The sequence below is a fragment of the Folsomia candida genome, unplaced genomic scaffold (genome assembly GCF_002217175.1).
Source record: "Folsomia candida strain VU population unplaced genomic scaffold, ASM221717v1 Fcan01_Sc004, whole genome shotgun sequence".
Taxonomy (NCBI): Eukaryota; Metazoa; Arthropoda; class Collembola; order Entomobryomorpha; family Isotomidae; genus Folsomia; species Folsomia candida.
In genome coordinates, this window is record NW_019091196.1 from 7,402,307 (window position 1) to 7,417,355 (window position 15,049).

At 37.6% G+C, this 15,049-nt stretch overlaps 4 protein-coding genes across 5 annotated transcripts; 3 read left to right on the top strand and 1 right to left on the bottom strand.

Moving 5' to 3' along the window:
* Positions 1–459: 459 nt before the first annotated feature.
* LOC118435433 lies at positions 460–1,473 on the top strand. Its single transcript, XM_035851480.1, has 2 exons — positions 460–877; positions 956–1,473. The coding sequence occupies exons 1-2, from the start codon at positions 464–466 to the stop codon at positions 1,313–1,315; spliced, it is 774 nt and encodes a 257-aa protein (XP_035707373.1). The 5' UTR covers positions 460–463; the 3' UTR covers positions 1,316–1,473.
* Positions 1,474–1,675: 202 nt separating this feature from the next.
* On the top strand, positions 1,676–3,675 carry LOC110848668. Its single transcript, XM_022095934.2, has 9 exons — positions 1,676–1,867; positions 1,941–1,996; positions 2,059–2,303; positions 2,379–2,528; positions 2,602–2,760; positions 2,824–2,930; positions 3,003–3,114; positions 3,189–3,342; positions 3,429–3,675. The coding sequence occupies exons 1-9, from the start codon at positions 1,750–1,752 to the stop codon at positions 3,624–3,626; spliced, it is 1,299 nt and encodes a 432-aa protein (XP_021951626.1). The 5' UTR covers positions 1,676–1,749; the 3' UTR covers positions 3,627–3,675.
* Positions 3,676–3,769: 94 nt separating this feature from the next.
* Positions 3,770–11,458, top strand: LOC110849033 (facilitated trehalose transporter Tret1). Of its 2 annotated transcripts, XM_035851071.1 has the most exons (13): positions 3,770–3,864; positions 3,927–4,008; positions 4,075–4,309; positions 4,393–4,889; positions 4,994–5,224; positions 5,301–5,417; positions 5,508–5,716; positions 5,788–5,893; positions 6,395–6,667; positions 6,741–6,905; positions 6,986–7,118; positions 7,191–7,822; positions 7,887–8,437. In XM_035851071.1, the coding sequence occupies exons 4-12, from the start codon at positions 4,869–4,871 to the stop codon at positions 7,349–7,351; spliced, it is 1,416 nt and encodes a 471-aa protein (XP_035706964.1). In that variant the 5' UTR covers positions 3,770–3,864; positions 3,927–4,008; positions 4,075–4,309; positions 4,393–4,868; the 3' UTR covers positions 7,352–7,822; positions 7,887–8,437. The 2 variants fall into 2 exon arrangements, with proteins under 2 accessions (XP_035706964.1, XP_021950911.1); XM_022095219.2 differs by lacking the exons at positions 3,770–3,864; positions 3,927–4,008; positions 4,075–4,309; ... (6 more) ...; positions 6,741–6,905; positions 6,986–7,118 and adding exons at positions 9,383–9,513; positions 9,595–9,878; positions 9,956–10,160; positions 10,234–10,723; positions 10,805–11,458 and having other exon boundaries at positions 7,563–7,822; positions 7,887–9,300.
* A 437-nt stretch (positions 11,459–11,895) lies between these two features.
* Positions 11,896–14,167, bottom strand: LOC118435289. Its single transcript, XM_035851072.1, has 3 exons — positions 12,627–14,167; positions 12,397–12,546; positions 11,896–12,306 (listed from the first exon to the last, which is right to left on the bottom strand). The coding sequence occupies exons 1-3, from the start codon at positions 12,711–12,713 to the stop codon at positions 11,926–11,928; spliced, it is 618 nt and encodes a 205-aa protein (XP_035706965.1). The 5' UTR covers positions 12,714–14,167; the 3' UTR covers positions 11,896–11,925.
* Between the last annotated feature and the right edge of the window lie 882 nt (positions 14,168–15,049).

Genomic DNA, 15,049 nt, shown 5'->3' on the forward strand with positions numbered 1-15,049 from the left:
TTAAATTGCGAGTTCAATACCTGCGGAACCAAATATTTATTAAATGCGTTATGTATGTATATACTACTCATTCCGGTTGTCTGATTTCTACTGTTAGATTATTTATTATTAAAATTAAACTTCCGTTGCATCCTCGTAAAACTATTTTTATTGGTTTGTTCAACTTTTCATTTTAACTGATGATTTGGACTAGATTCGGACCCCGTTTATAAATCTATGATGCATCTCATCTAGGAAAATAATTTCCATATTGCAATAAAATATCTGATTAACATGGTCGCAATTTCTGTCATAAATTGGAGTATTTATTTATGTACGAATTATTCGAGAACCAGATAGATTTTAATTTACATAATTTTTTATTAATTTTCAATCCCGACAACTTTCACAAAAATTTTTAACCACTTATTCAGACCCAATATTCAGTCAGTATCGTTAATTCGGGCGATTTCGCAGGATCGCTATGAAGTCGTCGTCAAAATTACGAGTTTTAAGTTTAGTCGTTCTACTTGTGGGAACATTTTTTGGAAGCATAGTCCATAATTCTGCTTATCCAGCCACTACAGATGATAAGTCCTCACTGGATAACCACCCCATCCGCAACGATGACTGGAAAAAGTCATTCTTGCCCGGTTTCAACATCAATATCAATCCTTACGACCCTATTGCTCGCGTGACGGGGGCAGAATTTTGGAAACGCATATTTTATAAGCACCCATCAGCAAGTCAATTGTTTCAAAGTGGAAATCCGAATTTGGAGACGATATCGCTTTACAATTTGATGAAACCTAATTACGGTTTCCACTTTGTGAACCAAGGAGTACATCCAACGACGCAAAAGCCTACGACCCCAACAACCGTGATGACTACTACTGGGGTGCATACATACTTCTTAGGATTAATATATAGTCAGCCAATGTATATTGAGAATAAAATATAACACCATAAATTTCAGGAACCAACAATTCATCCTCCGACAATCCCAATGACATCGATGCATTACATGAATGCAACAATAAATCCCATGCCAGGTCAGATGCCATCGATGGACCAGATGCATGCGGCAGGTCAAATGCCATCAACAAGTCATATGCCCATGACAGGTCAGATGCCATCGATGGGGCAGATGCCATCCACAGGTCACATGCCCATGACAGGTCAGATGCCTTCCCCAAGTCAAATGCCATCAACAGATCAACTTATCAACTGCATTGATTGGTTGTTGGAATGGCTGCAAACAAATTCAACTCCACCATTGCGAAGTCATCCCTACGTTCACAGGAATCGGAATCGAAACAAGTTCAACTATAATTAGATTTGTAAAAGAAGGAAGAAAATATATTCATACATAATTTTGATAGATTTCATTACAAAAATTTGCCAATATTCTTAAGACAATAAATATATTTACATACATACATACACGCGTATAATAAGTATCTACTGGAACTAGATACATAATAAATAATTTTAATTTTTAATGTGCTATGATGCAATAAATCAATTATATTATGAATTTTTATATTTACAAAAGATTGAATGAAACAGGTGCAAGAATTAAACAATTCAATGAATGTTATCTCAAAAAATGATGATAAGCATGAATACGTAAAGTGCCATCTGAACAAACCAAACCACTTGACCATCGGCACGGCAGGTGCAGATAGCAGTTTATTAAATCTCAATTTTATTATTAAACAGTTGACAGTTCACGTTTGACTCTTGTTCTCAATATTCATTCTTCTTAGGATGAGTTGCTGCTGTGGAATTGGGTGTTGGTTGTTGACCACTGGTTTAGTGGTACTACTGGGTTTAATATTTTCCAAAAAAGACCCACCAAAAATTGCTGGGGTTTATTCTCGCCCAGGTAAAATAAAATTACACCATTTCATGAAATATGATATCAAACTTACGGTTCTAATAGTCTTTTTAACGCCCAGGAAAACTGTACTGGTTGAAGGCCGTCGTGTTTTACTTACTTATCAAGTTAAGAAAGGTAATCAATTTGCATGTTTAAAACTGTCCTTGCCCAAATTAGGCAATTATTAATTTATTTAGTGGAAAGATGCCCGAGCAGTAAAGCAACAATCTCGAGATCACACAAGGTTGGACACATACAATTCTGGGTATGGAACCAAGTCAAAATCCAATCCGGATGATATGGAAAAAGTCCAAAAGTTGTCGACCCATTTTCAAGCTATCGATGCAATCTACTTCAACGGAGCTAATTCTCAGGGTTTCTCTATTGTGACGGGTACTGCAAGAAGACCGCATGGCGTGGTCAACGGTTTCTTCATTGTCAGGTTGGAAATATTATTTTAAACGGCAAAGGAAGTAATTAAACTAAGGTTATAATTGACCATTGACGATATACGTAGAATTCCTGAATTGGGATATCTCGTCAGCCCGAAATTTCCCGATTCTTTAACTTTTGGTGGAACAGAGGAATTTTATGGTGCGGAAGGATTTCGTTATGAACCCGTCGTGCCAATGAAACAATGGAAATTGGAGTATAAAGGAGAATTAAAGTACTTTTCGATACACTTCAAAATAATTATGTAATCAGTCATAAATTAAAATGAATGATTGCATCATTCCCAGATTTTTGGAAAGCGGAAAGAAAGTCAAAGTCAATTTTAAAGCGGATTGGAAATCTGAGCTGGATTATTTTGACTTTGACAACATGATCCCAACCTGGACCATGGCGAGAGCTATGTCGCTTGAAAGATGGAGTCAAGAATATTTCCAAACGCTTAAAGAGTACGACGTAAAAAAATGAGTATTTGATTTGTACTTAATTAACGATTATCTTTTTGTAATTAGAGCACATCAAACTCATTACGAGCAGCATGGTGATTTGATCGGAGAAATTGAGGTTGATGGAAAAAAGTACGAACTTAAAATGCCTTCAATGCGAGATCACAGCTATGGTAGATAAATCCCTAGTTTGATTCATGTTACTGTAAATTGTTACCTCGAAACTGCAATGATTATCAAAATAGGGATTAAGCGAAACTGGAAGTTACTTCACCGCTATAATATGCACATGTTTTCCTTGGAGGACGGAAGACGGTTTGACATTGGTAACGTTTGTCATCCGTGTGTGACGTCAAGGTATTTTGAATTTAGTTGACTTCTTAATTAATTACGTTGAGATTTAAACTTTAAGTAAATTATACATAAATTAGATTGGAAACCGGATACATGTATGATCACGATGGTTCACTTTACGCCTTGGAAAAAGTTGACCATTCTCTTCATGATCACGGCGAATTGGGTGATCCACCAAAAGATTATGGAATGATGGTCAAGGCGACAAATGGGCACACGTACTACGTCCAGGTTCAGCTTTTTTTCAGATATTTCAGCATAAATTATGGCAGAATCTTCAACAAGAATGTGTAATAATTAGGATTTTTCTCCTGCAGGTGAAAGTACTAGAGTCGCTAGAATTGCATATTGGATGGGAGTGGGAAGCCAAAATTGTGGAGCGTCGATGCAAGTTTGTTGTGGATGGGGTTGAGGGGTACGGAATATCTGAATGCATGTACCGTCATACTACCGGGCGCCCGGAAGAGTTTGCAAAAACTGACCCCGAATGGGTCAAGGATGTCAAAACTGTTTAAAAATGAGTTGTGAAATACAGAATAAAGAATTTAAATGATGAGATACATATTCATGTATTAAGAACTTTGTTATTAAAAGCTTTGTTGTTTGTTCGTTGTGCAGGGGAGAGGCGCATATGTATCGATTTAACAATAAAATATGCATCACAACTCGTACGTGCAGGTGGAGTAACGCAGTGACATTAGCATAAAGTTTGCATTGCAATTATTCATAAAAAATTCAGCATAATTAAAAATGGTACTATCACATTTTTTAAACAATCAACACGACAGGTTTATGTGATCGAATCTCAATTTTAGGAACTTCCTGCTGCAGACGAAATAATAAAACGAATCCAGTCTCACAAGGGGGTTCAAGGGGTCATTGTTACCACTCGTGATGGTACTTATTTACTCCTCGTTATAATTTATTGATTTCTTATGACAGATATCGTCAATTGTTATACAGGGACCCCAATCCGGTCTACAATGGATAACACCTCCACAGTTTTGTATGTCAATGGCTTAAAGCATCTGTATAACATTGCGGCAAGTGACTTATCGTGTTGGGAGAAATATCTAGTAGTTTATTTATCAAAGTTTTTTTCAGGCTTCGATGGTCAGAGATGTCGAGCCCACAAATCGACTCTTGTTCATGCGAATTCGAACAAAAAAATTCGAGTTAATGTTGAATGTTGGCCCAGGTGGAAATTTTATCAAAATTTTAAAGGGATTCAAAAAGTTATGAGTGACCATTTTCAAAAAATATGAACATATATTTTTACAGATGACGATTATATGGCACTGGTCATTCAGAATCCTAACGAGAATTAAACCAATATTTTTTTTACCAAAATAAAATCAAAATCTACTGTGCACTTGACTCGAATGGGGAAGCATATGAGAAGCGTGACAGTTTTTCAATAATTTTTTTCATGTAAATTTATAATACATATGAAAATATAAAATAAAACAGGAAGCGAAGAAATTGTTTTTTTTACAGTGAAAATCAATAATGCGAAAAATGCTTGCAAAAGATATAGATTGTTTTTTTGTCAAACTTGGGTGCCACAAAAGAGCGACAGAAATTGGACATAATTATTATTTCTCATAGATTCGTGGTAAATGTATCTTCATAGTTTACTCGAGGTTCTGGTTGACATTTGTTTACAATTTATTAAAATCAATCAAATCCAATTTTTTAGAAATTTAACAATTTGTGATTTATAACTTTAATCAATTAATCAACTTGTATCAGTAATCATGGCCAACGATAACAATAAGGTATTGAAAAAGTTCAATTCTAAATTCAAAGCTTTACTCTACACTTTGCGATAATCGTTCGTTATCTTATGAGGAAGGTTGTTTAAAATTCAATTTCTAACTAGGGTTCTCCTGCTGGCGATGTTGGTGTTGCTGGCGTTAGTGACGACAAAGGTCCTCCAACCGGACCTGGATATGAGGCGACAGTTCGTACCGGCGATACAAATATTAGCGTTGACCTGAGCTCGGTGCCGGTTACTGTACAAAATATTAATTTCGACGGACTGAACCGAACCAAGAACGAATTCGTAGAAAAAGCTATTTCAGATGTGTTCTTAACCAAGAACTTTGAACAAGTTCGACCGAATCATTATTTTATCGTCATAATTAATTATTCAAAGTCGTAAACATTGAATGGGTTTTGATTCACAGCTCATCCTCAAAGTTGGACGGGCGCAAAGCAAACTGCAAAGTCTGGGTGTCTTTTCTGAAGTCGCAACTGTGGTCGATACATCCAAAGGGGACGACGCCACACCGGATGGCTATGATGTATTATCAATGTTGTTTTTATTTATTTTATGCTAGCGTTTGTTAAGTGTTTTGCTGTTGAAATTGGTAGTGTATTTGTATTTAATATAGGTTACATTTGCGGTCAAAGAGTTAAGAAGAATTAATGGAGGTCTTTCTGGTATGGTTGGCACGAACGAAGGGACTGCTCAATTTGGAATTAACTTTCCGAACGTCCTTGGAAGTGGGGAAAAGGTGTCGGTGAACCATTTCGTCAGTTCGTCCAGTGGAAAGAAGACAGAAATCAATGTGATGGTGCCATTCCCATACATTGGGACTGAGTACGTTTGAAACTATTGCAGTATTTACTATTCATTACAAATAACTGATTGGATTTTATGTTATACCGCAGATTTTCTACATCTTTGTATTCATGTGAAAGTATAAATCCTTGGTCAGCCGTCACTACATCAGCAACTGGAAATCTCCTCCAATACAATATGAAGATTGGGAAAAATGTATAATTTTTTAATTTCGATTAAATAGTCCACTTCAACCATCCTTCAACCATCTCTTCAACCATCCTTCATCCACTTCAACTTCTTAAATTTCCTTGCAAAAAACAGTTTTCACAACTCGGCGTGTTGGCTAGATATAGCCACTTGGCTATAAATTTATTTTGCATCCCTTTCCAATGTTATTTCCTAAGAGACAATTTATCTTCCCGCCTAAAGGGCGGGTTGTTGACTCATAACTCCTGCTTTGCTTTGCTTGGAGAGGCAATGACCTAATTTTTTCCGCATACGACACATAGTCGTAGGCCGGTGTGAACGGAAAATACGCCACATAGTCGTATCCGTTGTCAAGGGTCAATACGACACATCGTCGTATTCCGGTGCCAAGGGAACTTACGCCACATGGTCGTACTCGGCGTAAAGGTCAAATACGCCACATAGTCGTTATAGGGGCGAAGTGGTTAAAAACAGACGAAAAGTATGAATTTGTTTATTTGTTTGTAGGACACGCTTTCTATCCAATGGCATGGCGTTTGGAGATGTCTCAACGCGCTTGGCTCACGTGGAACAACATTTCCTGTTCGGGAGTACTTAGGAAACACCATAAAATCTGCATTTCGATTCATTTATGCCACGGATAAGAGAGATCAGCCAATATTTCCATGTAGCGGAACTCTGCGCAAAGTTGACGTAGAGTTTTCTGGAGCTTTTGGAGATGCAAAATTTCTGAAGGTTGAAACAGATTGGCAGTACAATTGGTCACTGTTTGAAAATGTGGTACATTGCTAAACTATAGTCATGAAATTATGGTCCTAAATCTAATCGTAAGTATGATTTTTTGTTTGTTCAGGTTCTTCAGGGAAGTCTTCGCTGCGGCTTACTTCAACCTTTAAGCTCTTCCCCAATGAGTTACAACATCAACGATCTGTTTTTCCTTGGTGGTCCATCCAGTTTGAGAGGATTTCATATGAGAGGCGTTGGTCCTCGATGTCAGCAGAATGCTCTTGGAGGAAAAGTTAGTATAATTCGTTAATAATGATTACGTAATATGTTTGGATTCTTAATCTAATCTTACTAGTTTATGTAATAATGCAGGTAGTTTGGGCTTCTGCAATTCATCTTTATGCCCCTCTACCATTCTTGAACAGTAAATTTTCATTCACTGAAAATCTCCGACTTCATGGATTTGTTAATTGTGGAGGTATTGGACAAAATGTGGCTGAGTGTTGTAAGTTATTCGTCAAACTGTTTGTCATTCTAGAGATTCATTTACAAATACTTACACTAGTTTGATTTTCAGCTGATGCGGATAATGTTCGCATATCTTCCGGAATTGGACTAGCTTATCGATTTAGAAATGCGGCACGAATAGAGATAAACTATTGCTACCCATTCAAATTTTCTGCAAAAGACCGATGCGTGAATGGGTTTCAGTGGGGAATAGGCGTAGATTTTTTGTAAAATGTGCATGCATGCAACATGTATTTATTATTCAAATCTTAAATTAAAATTACATGTAAACCACATTGTATGATGATAAAACACCCATAAATAAGTACTTCGAACAACGTACAAATTTTGTGCCCATTTCATTCCTCATCAATGTGCTAATGAACATGTTAAAAAGTTTGCAAAAAGAAAAGACCTTGAAATTCAGTTCTTCCTGGAAAATTCGGAGTATGACCACACTACACATTTCATTGAGTCAGTGTCCGTTGAACAGACAAGAATCCTTCTGCAAAGTAAATTTTAAAATGGAATTTAAACTTCCTTTGATTTTGGTGGCTATGTGTGTCTGTGGGGCTCACAGTAACCAGTCGTCGAATGTAACGAATTCCACCACTACTCCTCCCCCGGTGGTGAATAATAATAACACTGGAAACGCATCATCGCCAGTGTCTGCTACAATTTACACAATGTCCCATTTTCATGGTGGGTAGAATTTTTTTCGAATTTTGAAGTTGAATTAATATTAAACTGAATTTTTATTTCGCAGGAGTTTGGTGGACTATATACATGCCTGACGGGTGTGTGGACGTTCCTGGAATCCTGTTTCAAAAAGCTTCATCCATCGACACCCATGACAATTGCGTCGTCCTCTATTCCGAAGATGAATGCAAAGGTCACAGCGTGGTCGTCGCGCCAGGAACTTCGGGTCATTCCGATCTCGACTCGGTCAACTTTGATAACCTTCTCGCCTCTCTGAAACCTTGTGGTGATCATCACAATGCGACAAAAAAAGTTGACAATGCAACAGTTAATACGACAGCGCAAACAACCACTACTAGTAAACCTTCCACGGCTCATCCTACTAGTAAGGATACTGTCAAACCCGAAAATGGTCACAAACGTGACGCGCGTGAGGCAGGAGACGATAAGACGGAGAATAAGGACCCTAATGGTCAACCGATGAAGAAGAAGGAACCAAATATTACTTTGAGCTATGTGATTTATTAGAAACAACGCTAATTTCAGACTCTTCTGTCAATTAATCTAGTATTGCTTCTCATTAAAAACCCGAAATTTCTGAAACAATCTTAAGAAGAATCATCAATTTTTATGACGTCATTAGTGTAATGCTAATAAGCTCCTTTTCTCGCAAACCCAACGATGACGTAGTTGTTATTTTGCATGTAAAACTAGTTCCAAGATCCAGAAAGAAGAATTTGCACTAGTACCAGTAGTATTAATGACGTCACGACTGTCCAGTCCGTACGATTCTGCTAACCTGTCTTTAATCGATTTGCATATTCATTTCAAGTTCCAGTTGGAATCAGGCTCGTGGCATGCAAAAAAAATCGGCAAAAATTAAAACCAGAATGTCTTTAACCCGTTAAGCATATATTTTGTATGTACATATGCACATGATTTTCTATAGATTCAAGCCCTCTATAGATTCAACCAAGCAAGGATGCCAACCTGCTTTTTTATGACGAAGTAGTACAACAACTACTACAGAAGATACTACTCATTCGCAATTTCTTGGAAATACGACTTCAACAAACACGTCTTCTCAAATATCTTCAATAAAATGAAGAATCTTATCGATTTCATATTTTAGTCTAACCAAAATCAAGCACAACAAGACACTTATTTAGAAAATCTCATTTCATGCACCATTTGTTTATATTACAACGATAGCACAACGCAACGCTCAAGTCGATGCGAAGTGTTTTTGTTAGTAGTACATTTTAGAACAATAAACCATCCTGAACAATAGGATATTATCAAAGAATAAACAAAACATAATATTTTCATTTCGTTAATGTAAACAAAGCTCAGAATTTCATACATTCTGTATTCGTAAAAAATGGAGAATAACGTAGAAAACGGTTCGAAAAAATTAAAAGTTACAAAGAAAGTATCATGGATGCCCAAAAGACGTATGACTGTGATGGCTGTAATCGTGGGTAAGCAAAGATAGGAAAATACTTGATAATAATATGCAAACCAATTCATGAAAATAATAATTTACAAATTCATTACTTTCAGCTACATTGGGATCTTTTGGACTCGGAATGACTTTAGTTTGGTCGGCAATTGGTCTCAAAAGCTTGAAAGAAAGTGTAGAATTCAGTGGAATAACAGAGACTGAGGAATCTCTTATTGGTTCCATTATTTACGTGAGTGCAGTAGTAATTGATAAGGCCTATAAATAAATAAATTCGAAATTTTTTAGTAATAATTCGTCTGACTTGGTTTAGTTGGGTGCCCTCCTCTCAGCCCCACTAACGGGTCTCCTAATCTCCGCAATAGGACGAAAGCAGACCATGTTGATATCCGCAGTCCCCTGTTTTCTGGGATGGATGTTGATAGCGTTTGCCCAAAACGTATGGATGATTTACTTGGGCCGATTCATCACTGGATTTTGCGGAGGAACGTTTACCGTTGCGGTTCCCACGTACGTTTCGGAGGTGACGGAAAACCGAATTCGAGGTACATTGGGTACGGTGATGATCTTGATGCTTGTTTTCGGGATCGAGTTTACGTGAGTGCTGAATTTATACTTCTTAATTCCGTCGTAAAAATATGCTAATTGTTTTAATCTAAATAATATTTGTACAGATTCATCGTGGGAGCATTTGTAAATTGGTTTTGGCTGTCGATTGTGGCTGCTTGTGTCCCCGTAATTTTCTTCATCTTTATGATCTTTATGCCAGAATCGCCTCGATATTTGATCATTAAAAGGCAACCTAGTGCTGCAAGAAAGGCTCTCAAATGGCTTCGGAGAGCTTCCACGAAACGACACATTGAACCAGAAATGTCACAGGTTGGTCATTTACACTATTTGCAAAATATGTTACTTAAAAATTATTCTGTAATCTAACCATAAATTTTTGTAGATTGAAAACTCTGTCACATCATCAAACTCTTCCCCATCGCAGTCCTGTTCAATTTCGGACATTATGAAATCTTCCGTTTTAAAACCAATCGGAGTGTCCATCACATTGCTAGCTTTCTCCCAGCTCAGCGGAATGAATGGAATATCGTTATACACGTCGGCCGTGTTTGAAAAGGCAGGAACTGATATGGACCCCAGATTTGCCTTGATTATCATTTGGGGTGCGCAAGCACTGAGCGTCCTAGTGGTCACATTTTTCCTGGTGGAAAACTTTGGAAGGAAAACATTGATGATTGTTTCATCACTTGTGATGATTATTGGACTGATCGCCTTCGGATATTCATTTCATGTCCTAGTCGGCAACAAAATCCCGGATGAATGGGCCTTCCTTCCTCTCACGGCGCTAGTAACGTTCATAATTGGCTACAACGTAGGCATGGGTCCAATTCCGTGGCTCATAATTAGTGAAATACTGCCACCAAAGGTTCGAGGTGAGCTATAGATAGAATTTTGATGCAAGTTTCGTAGAAAATACATATGTATTTACTTTAATAATTTAATTATCTAATTAGAAACGGCATCAAGTATCGTGACGTTTTTCTACTGGGCGCTCTCCTTCCTGGCAGGATTCACCTTCATCCCGCTGGAAAACTTGTTAGGCAACCCGACGCTGTACTGGGGCTGTGCCGTGGTGACCTTCATGTCCACCTTGTTTGTCATTTTCGTCGTACCAGAGACACGAGGAATGACTTCGGACGAGATTCAAGCCCATTTTGGGGCACGGCTCAAGTCTTCAAGTACACCGAAGGATTTGGAACTGCAGAATGAAACAGAGTTCAATAATCGAGGGGAAAAGGATGAAGGAATTTCTAATCCTGGATTTGATGAGATTGACATTCACACCTCGTAACGTTAATCGTTGCTGTTAACGAGAGGGATGAGAGACTGACTGATTATAGAGTGAGTGAAGTGTCAAGTGATTCGTGGTGTCATTTCTGCACGGGTAGTAATTTTAGCAATCCACGCTGTTTGGCGAAGTCGGACAAGAATGAGACGATGCAAAGTTGAATTGCAGAATTATTACGGCATACGTGACCACCACGCTCACCATCTAAATAAAAGTTTGAGTGTTATATAATATGACAATTTTGTAAGCAAGCTTATGAATTTTGTTACATAAGTGCGTTTTTTTACCGTGCCAATAAATCCATACGTGATGGTCAGAATTCCTCCCGGTTTCAGTCCCACTGGACAATTTTGTAATTCGTTTATCAACACGACAGCTTTCGTGGTGGAAACACTTAGCGAATTGTTGTCCTTTGCTAACCACAATTTGAGAGAATCGACCTGAATGCATGCATGCAAAAAAATTCAATTTCTTGTCACTTAATATTATGCATTTGTCTTAACAAGGATGACTCACTTTCACTATCGTGTCCGACGCCACGACCAGAATCATGATGAAATTGACCACGTAAAATAAATACCGGAAGCGATCATACCAATCATCCAGAGTCAATATGTCGTCGAAATGGGTCGCATAATAGGGAAAAGCTTCCACCACAAAGCAAAATGCAACTCCACTAATTGCAGAGTTAATTTTCATGGAAAACTCTTTCAAAATTGAGTATTCTTTTAAAATCTGTTACAACACAATCAAGGTCATAATTACTTTATGACATCAATTAATAGATTAATATGATTTACTAACTGTTGCCGAAAAATAGGGGTCCGAATGGCTTTGAACCGTATCAGCAAACACCATTGCCAAATGACGCAGAGTGAGGGCGCCCATGAGGACGCTCAAATCGAAGTAGTGACCTCCCAGAAAGTAAAAAAAGTTCATAACTACGTAAATCGGGACGAGGAAATAGGTCGCGAGGTCAAACCCAGTAATCGGAAAGGGGTCGGAGGTACCCTGGACGAAAAAGGTATATCTCGCCTTCCCCGCGTAAGATTCTAATAGTTGAGTAAACTTCCAATGCTTCACATTAATAACTTCCGCTCCCAGGAACACGTTGCAGATGGGAATGACCGAATATAGGATGCAAATCCAAGTTGCCAATGTGGTTACCTGTGCAAAAAAGAGATAATGAGACTGAGATTTCGAGGAGTCTGTGTGACTGAGATGAAGAAGAACAAAAAATTGAGACAGCCAACTCACTCTCACTCTTTTGCTGCAATATGTTAGCGCATCCGCTGAAAAATGAATGGTAGCCAAGTCGTTGACAATTGTGCAGAATAATTTTTCCTTTGTCCAAAATGTCCACTTAAAAACGGTCATGTACGTCGCTGTTAAGACCGTTCTACAAATCTACATAATTTGGAGTATCGATTATTTAAATTATCAATTCTTAACGAAAATTAAAATTTTAAGTATCCCAATTATGAAACCTCAAAGTATAAAACTGGTGAGGGATTTGACTCCCTGTGAGAGTGGAGATTCTTCCGGATTGAGATGAAAAATCGGATAGCGGACATTATGTGAATTATGAAACAAGTCACCTGTAAATATTGGTGTTTTATGATTACATATAAAAATCACTTACATATCTCGAAATACCCACCTTATGCAACCGACTTGTCTTGATCATATAAAACTTTGTCCCCTTGACACGTTTCAACCTGAAGGGCAGATAGTGAAAAAAGTACCCGAAGTTCAGATAGATTCTAAAATAATGGAGTGGATTATGATATTCTAATTCAATTTGTCTCTTATTGCCCCCACGTCCCCCCGAAGTGGTCCAAGTCATGGGGATAATTTCATTTTGGTAGAGTCTCAACCCTTTAGAAAATTGAAACTTTTTCCACATGTACGACTTCTTACAATTATTCGTGATAAGTTCCCCCATTAAAAAATCCACCGACTTGGAAGAAAAGTTCACCCACTGCAAACACAACTGCAACAAGTAAATGACAGACTTCTGATGTGTATCAATTCGCTCTTTTTTTATCGGAGCACGATGAAGGCTGACATTGAGGTAAGTTCCTATTCTTCTCCTTCCGTAATGATAAGTCTCGCCATCACTAGTAATCCGGTAATAATAGTGGTTCGTAAAAGTGACATGTAACACTTTTCGACACAATATTAAACAAGGAGAAGATCTGAAAGGAGACCAATTTGCGATGCGTAGGTAGCTTAACAAGCAATATTTAGTAATGCAACATTATTGACAAGGGGAATTACATATCATCCGAATTCCGAGTGCGTCAACCTGACCAAAATCGTGCATACGATAGGAGCACAAGGAAATAATATTATTATTACCATTAGGAAATTGGGTTAGATAGATTACTCGCAAGAATTCGGTGGGTTGGACTCGACGGAGAATAAGGAAACAATAATTAGTCCGCAACACGCACCTTTTCTACGACGTATTTTCATACATACTAACTTGCAAATTGCTGCTAAATATTGTCCAGCAAAGTGTCGCATTTTGTTTCCGACAAGAAGAGTGTGAGGGTCATCGTCATCATCACATATCTGTAAATGCATGGTCTGTCCTTCAATTCCAAAATTGCTACGTTTGAGTAATGTCGCATAAAATAGTTTATATGACATCACAATTTCATGAAGTGATGACAAACTTTAAGTCAGACGCACACGTGGCCTATAAAGTGTAAGTCATGGAATGAATGTTGCTTGCAATTAAATTATTGCAGGAAAAATTTGTACATATGTCATGCTTTTCAGCAGAATACGTACTGAAATTTCATTGCAAAATAATAATTGGTTGTTAAATTATCCTGGTTGGGTGGGAGGATAAAGTGCAAGGTTGTGCAAATTTTCATGCTTGGTTCAGATTTTTATAGCCTAGAGAAATCCAGTGCATTTTTGTGCAATTTATATTTTTCTGCGCATCATGAAACTTTAAAATAGCAGGAGACAATCAAGAGTCACACGACATTCGTGCCCTCGCCATCATAATCGTCGTCGTTCTCTCGATGTAATCAGCCTTATGATTATTATTGTTATTATTGCAGGGCAGAAGACAACTTAAATATATACATATGTATACCCACCCCGGTTATTATTCGTGTTATCCGTACATAATCTGGCGCGTGAGAAGAATTACAGTCCAGACAAAAGGCGAAGATAATCAGAATTAATTACGTTTCAAGACTGGACTAGGAAAACTGTAGTGGGCAAACAAGGTCAAAATAAATAAGGTTTTTTTCAACGCTAAACCGCTTAGAAACAAACTTTGAAACGGAAACATTCGTTAACTTAATCATGATGAGCACCCGAGTGGAATTAGCTTATTATTTTTCTCGCTGGATAGAATCTGTCTGCCACACACGTACGTAATTTCCCACAGGAAGAACCAATTTGTCAGGTTTTACATGCCTACAAAGGCATGACGAGGACAGGACGACGAGGAGCAAATTGTTTTTGAAATTACTTTTACAACATCCCATTAAATCCTTTGTACTGATTAATTGTGACGAAAATCGTCATCGTCACTTTTCTGACTAATGATACCATATCCGATTAATAAATATCCTATTTTATGGTTGCCTATATGTGACTCACAGATCAGGCGAGTGTTTCCTGTTGAACGGGTTTATTACATATGAAACAACATTGAAAATTGTACTAAATATGTAAATGTGACTGCCTACCACAACTAATTTGTGTATATCAATATTTCGTCAATTTCGTGGAGATCGGTTAATTACTTACATTCGTAACGCAAATTATGTCCTCGAATGCGGACGCAGGGTTTTACGATAATGAATTACGCATTAATGGATCAATTTAATACACTGTCCAAAAATAACTACCTGAATATTCCTACTGAAATCGAGGTACATGA

Bases quoted from the DNA above. Each gene is read 5' to 3' on its own strand.
- LOC118435433 (XM_035851480.1), top strand. From the start codon at position 464: ATGAAGTCGTCGTCAAAATTACGAGTTTTAAGTTTAGTCGTTCTACTT. The intron at 878-955 runs GTGCATACATAC...CATAAATTTCAG, and splicing joins CCGTGATGACTACTACTGGG to GAACCAACAATTCATCCTCC.
- LOC110848668 (XM_022095934.2), top strand. From the start codon at position 1,750: ATGAGTTGCTGCTGTGGAATTGGGTGTTGGTTGTTGACCACTGGTTTA. The intron at 2,304-2,378 runs GTTGGAAATATT...CGATATACGTAG, and splicing joins AACGGTTTCTTCATTGTCAG to AATTCCTGAATTGGGATATC. The intron at 2,931-3,002 runs GTAGATAAATCC...TTATCAAAATAG, and splicing joins AATGCGAGATCACAGCTATG to GGATTAAGCGAAACTGGAAG.
- LOC110849033 (XM_022095219.2), top strand. From the start codon at position 9,201: ATGGAGAATAACGTAGAAAACGGTTCGAAAAAATTAAAAGTTACAAAG. The intron at 9,879-9,955 runs GTGAGTGCTGAA...ATATTTGTACAG, and splicing joins GTTTTCGGGATCGAGTTTAC to ATTCATCGTGGGAGCATTTG. The intron at 10,724-10,804 runs GTGAGCTATAGA...TTATCTAATTAG, and splicing joins ACTGCCACCAAAGGTTCGAG to AAACGGCATCAAGTATCGTG.
- LOC118435289 (XM_035851072.1), bottom strand. From the start codon at position 12,713: ATGTCCGCTATCCGATTTTTCATCTCAATCCGGAAGAATCTCCACTCT. The intron at 12,547-12,626 runs GTTTCATAATTG...CAAATTATGTAG, and splicing joins CACCAGTTTTATACTTTGAG to ATTTGTAGAACGGTCTTAAC. The intron at 12,307-12,396 runs GTGAGTTGGCTG...TTTTTTGCACAG, and splicing joins ATTGCAGCAAAAGAGTGAGA to GTAACCACATTGGCAACTTG.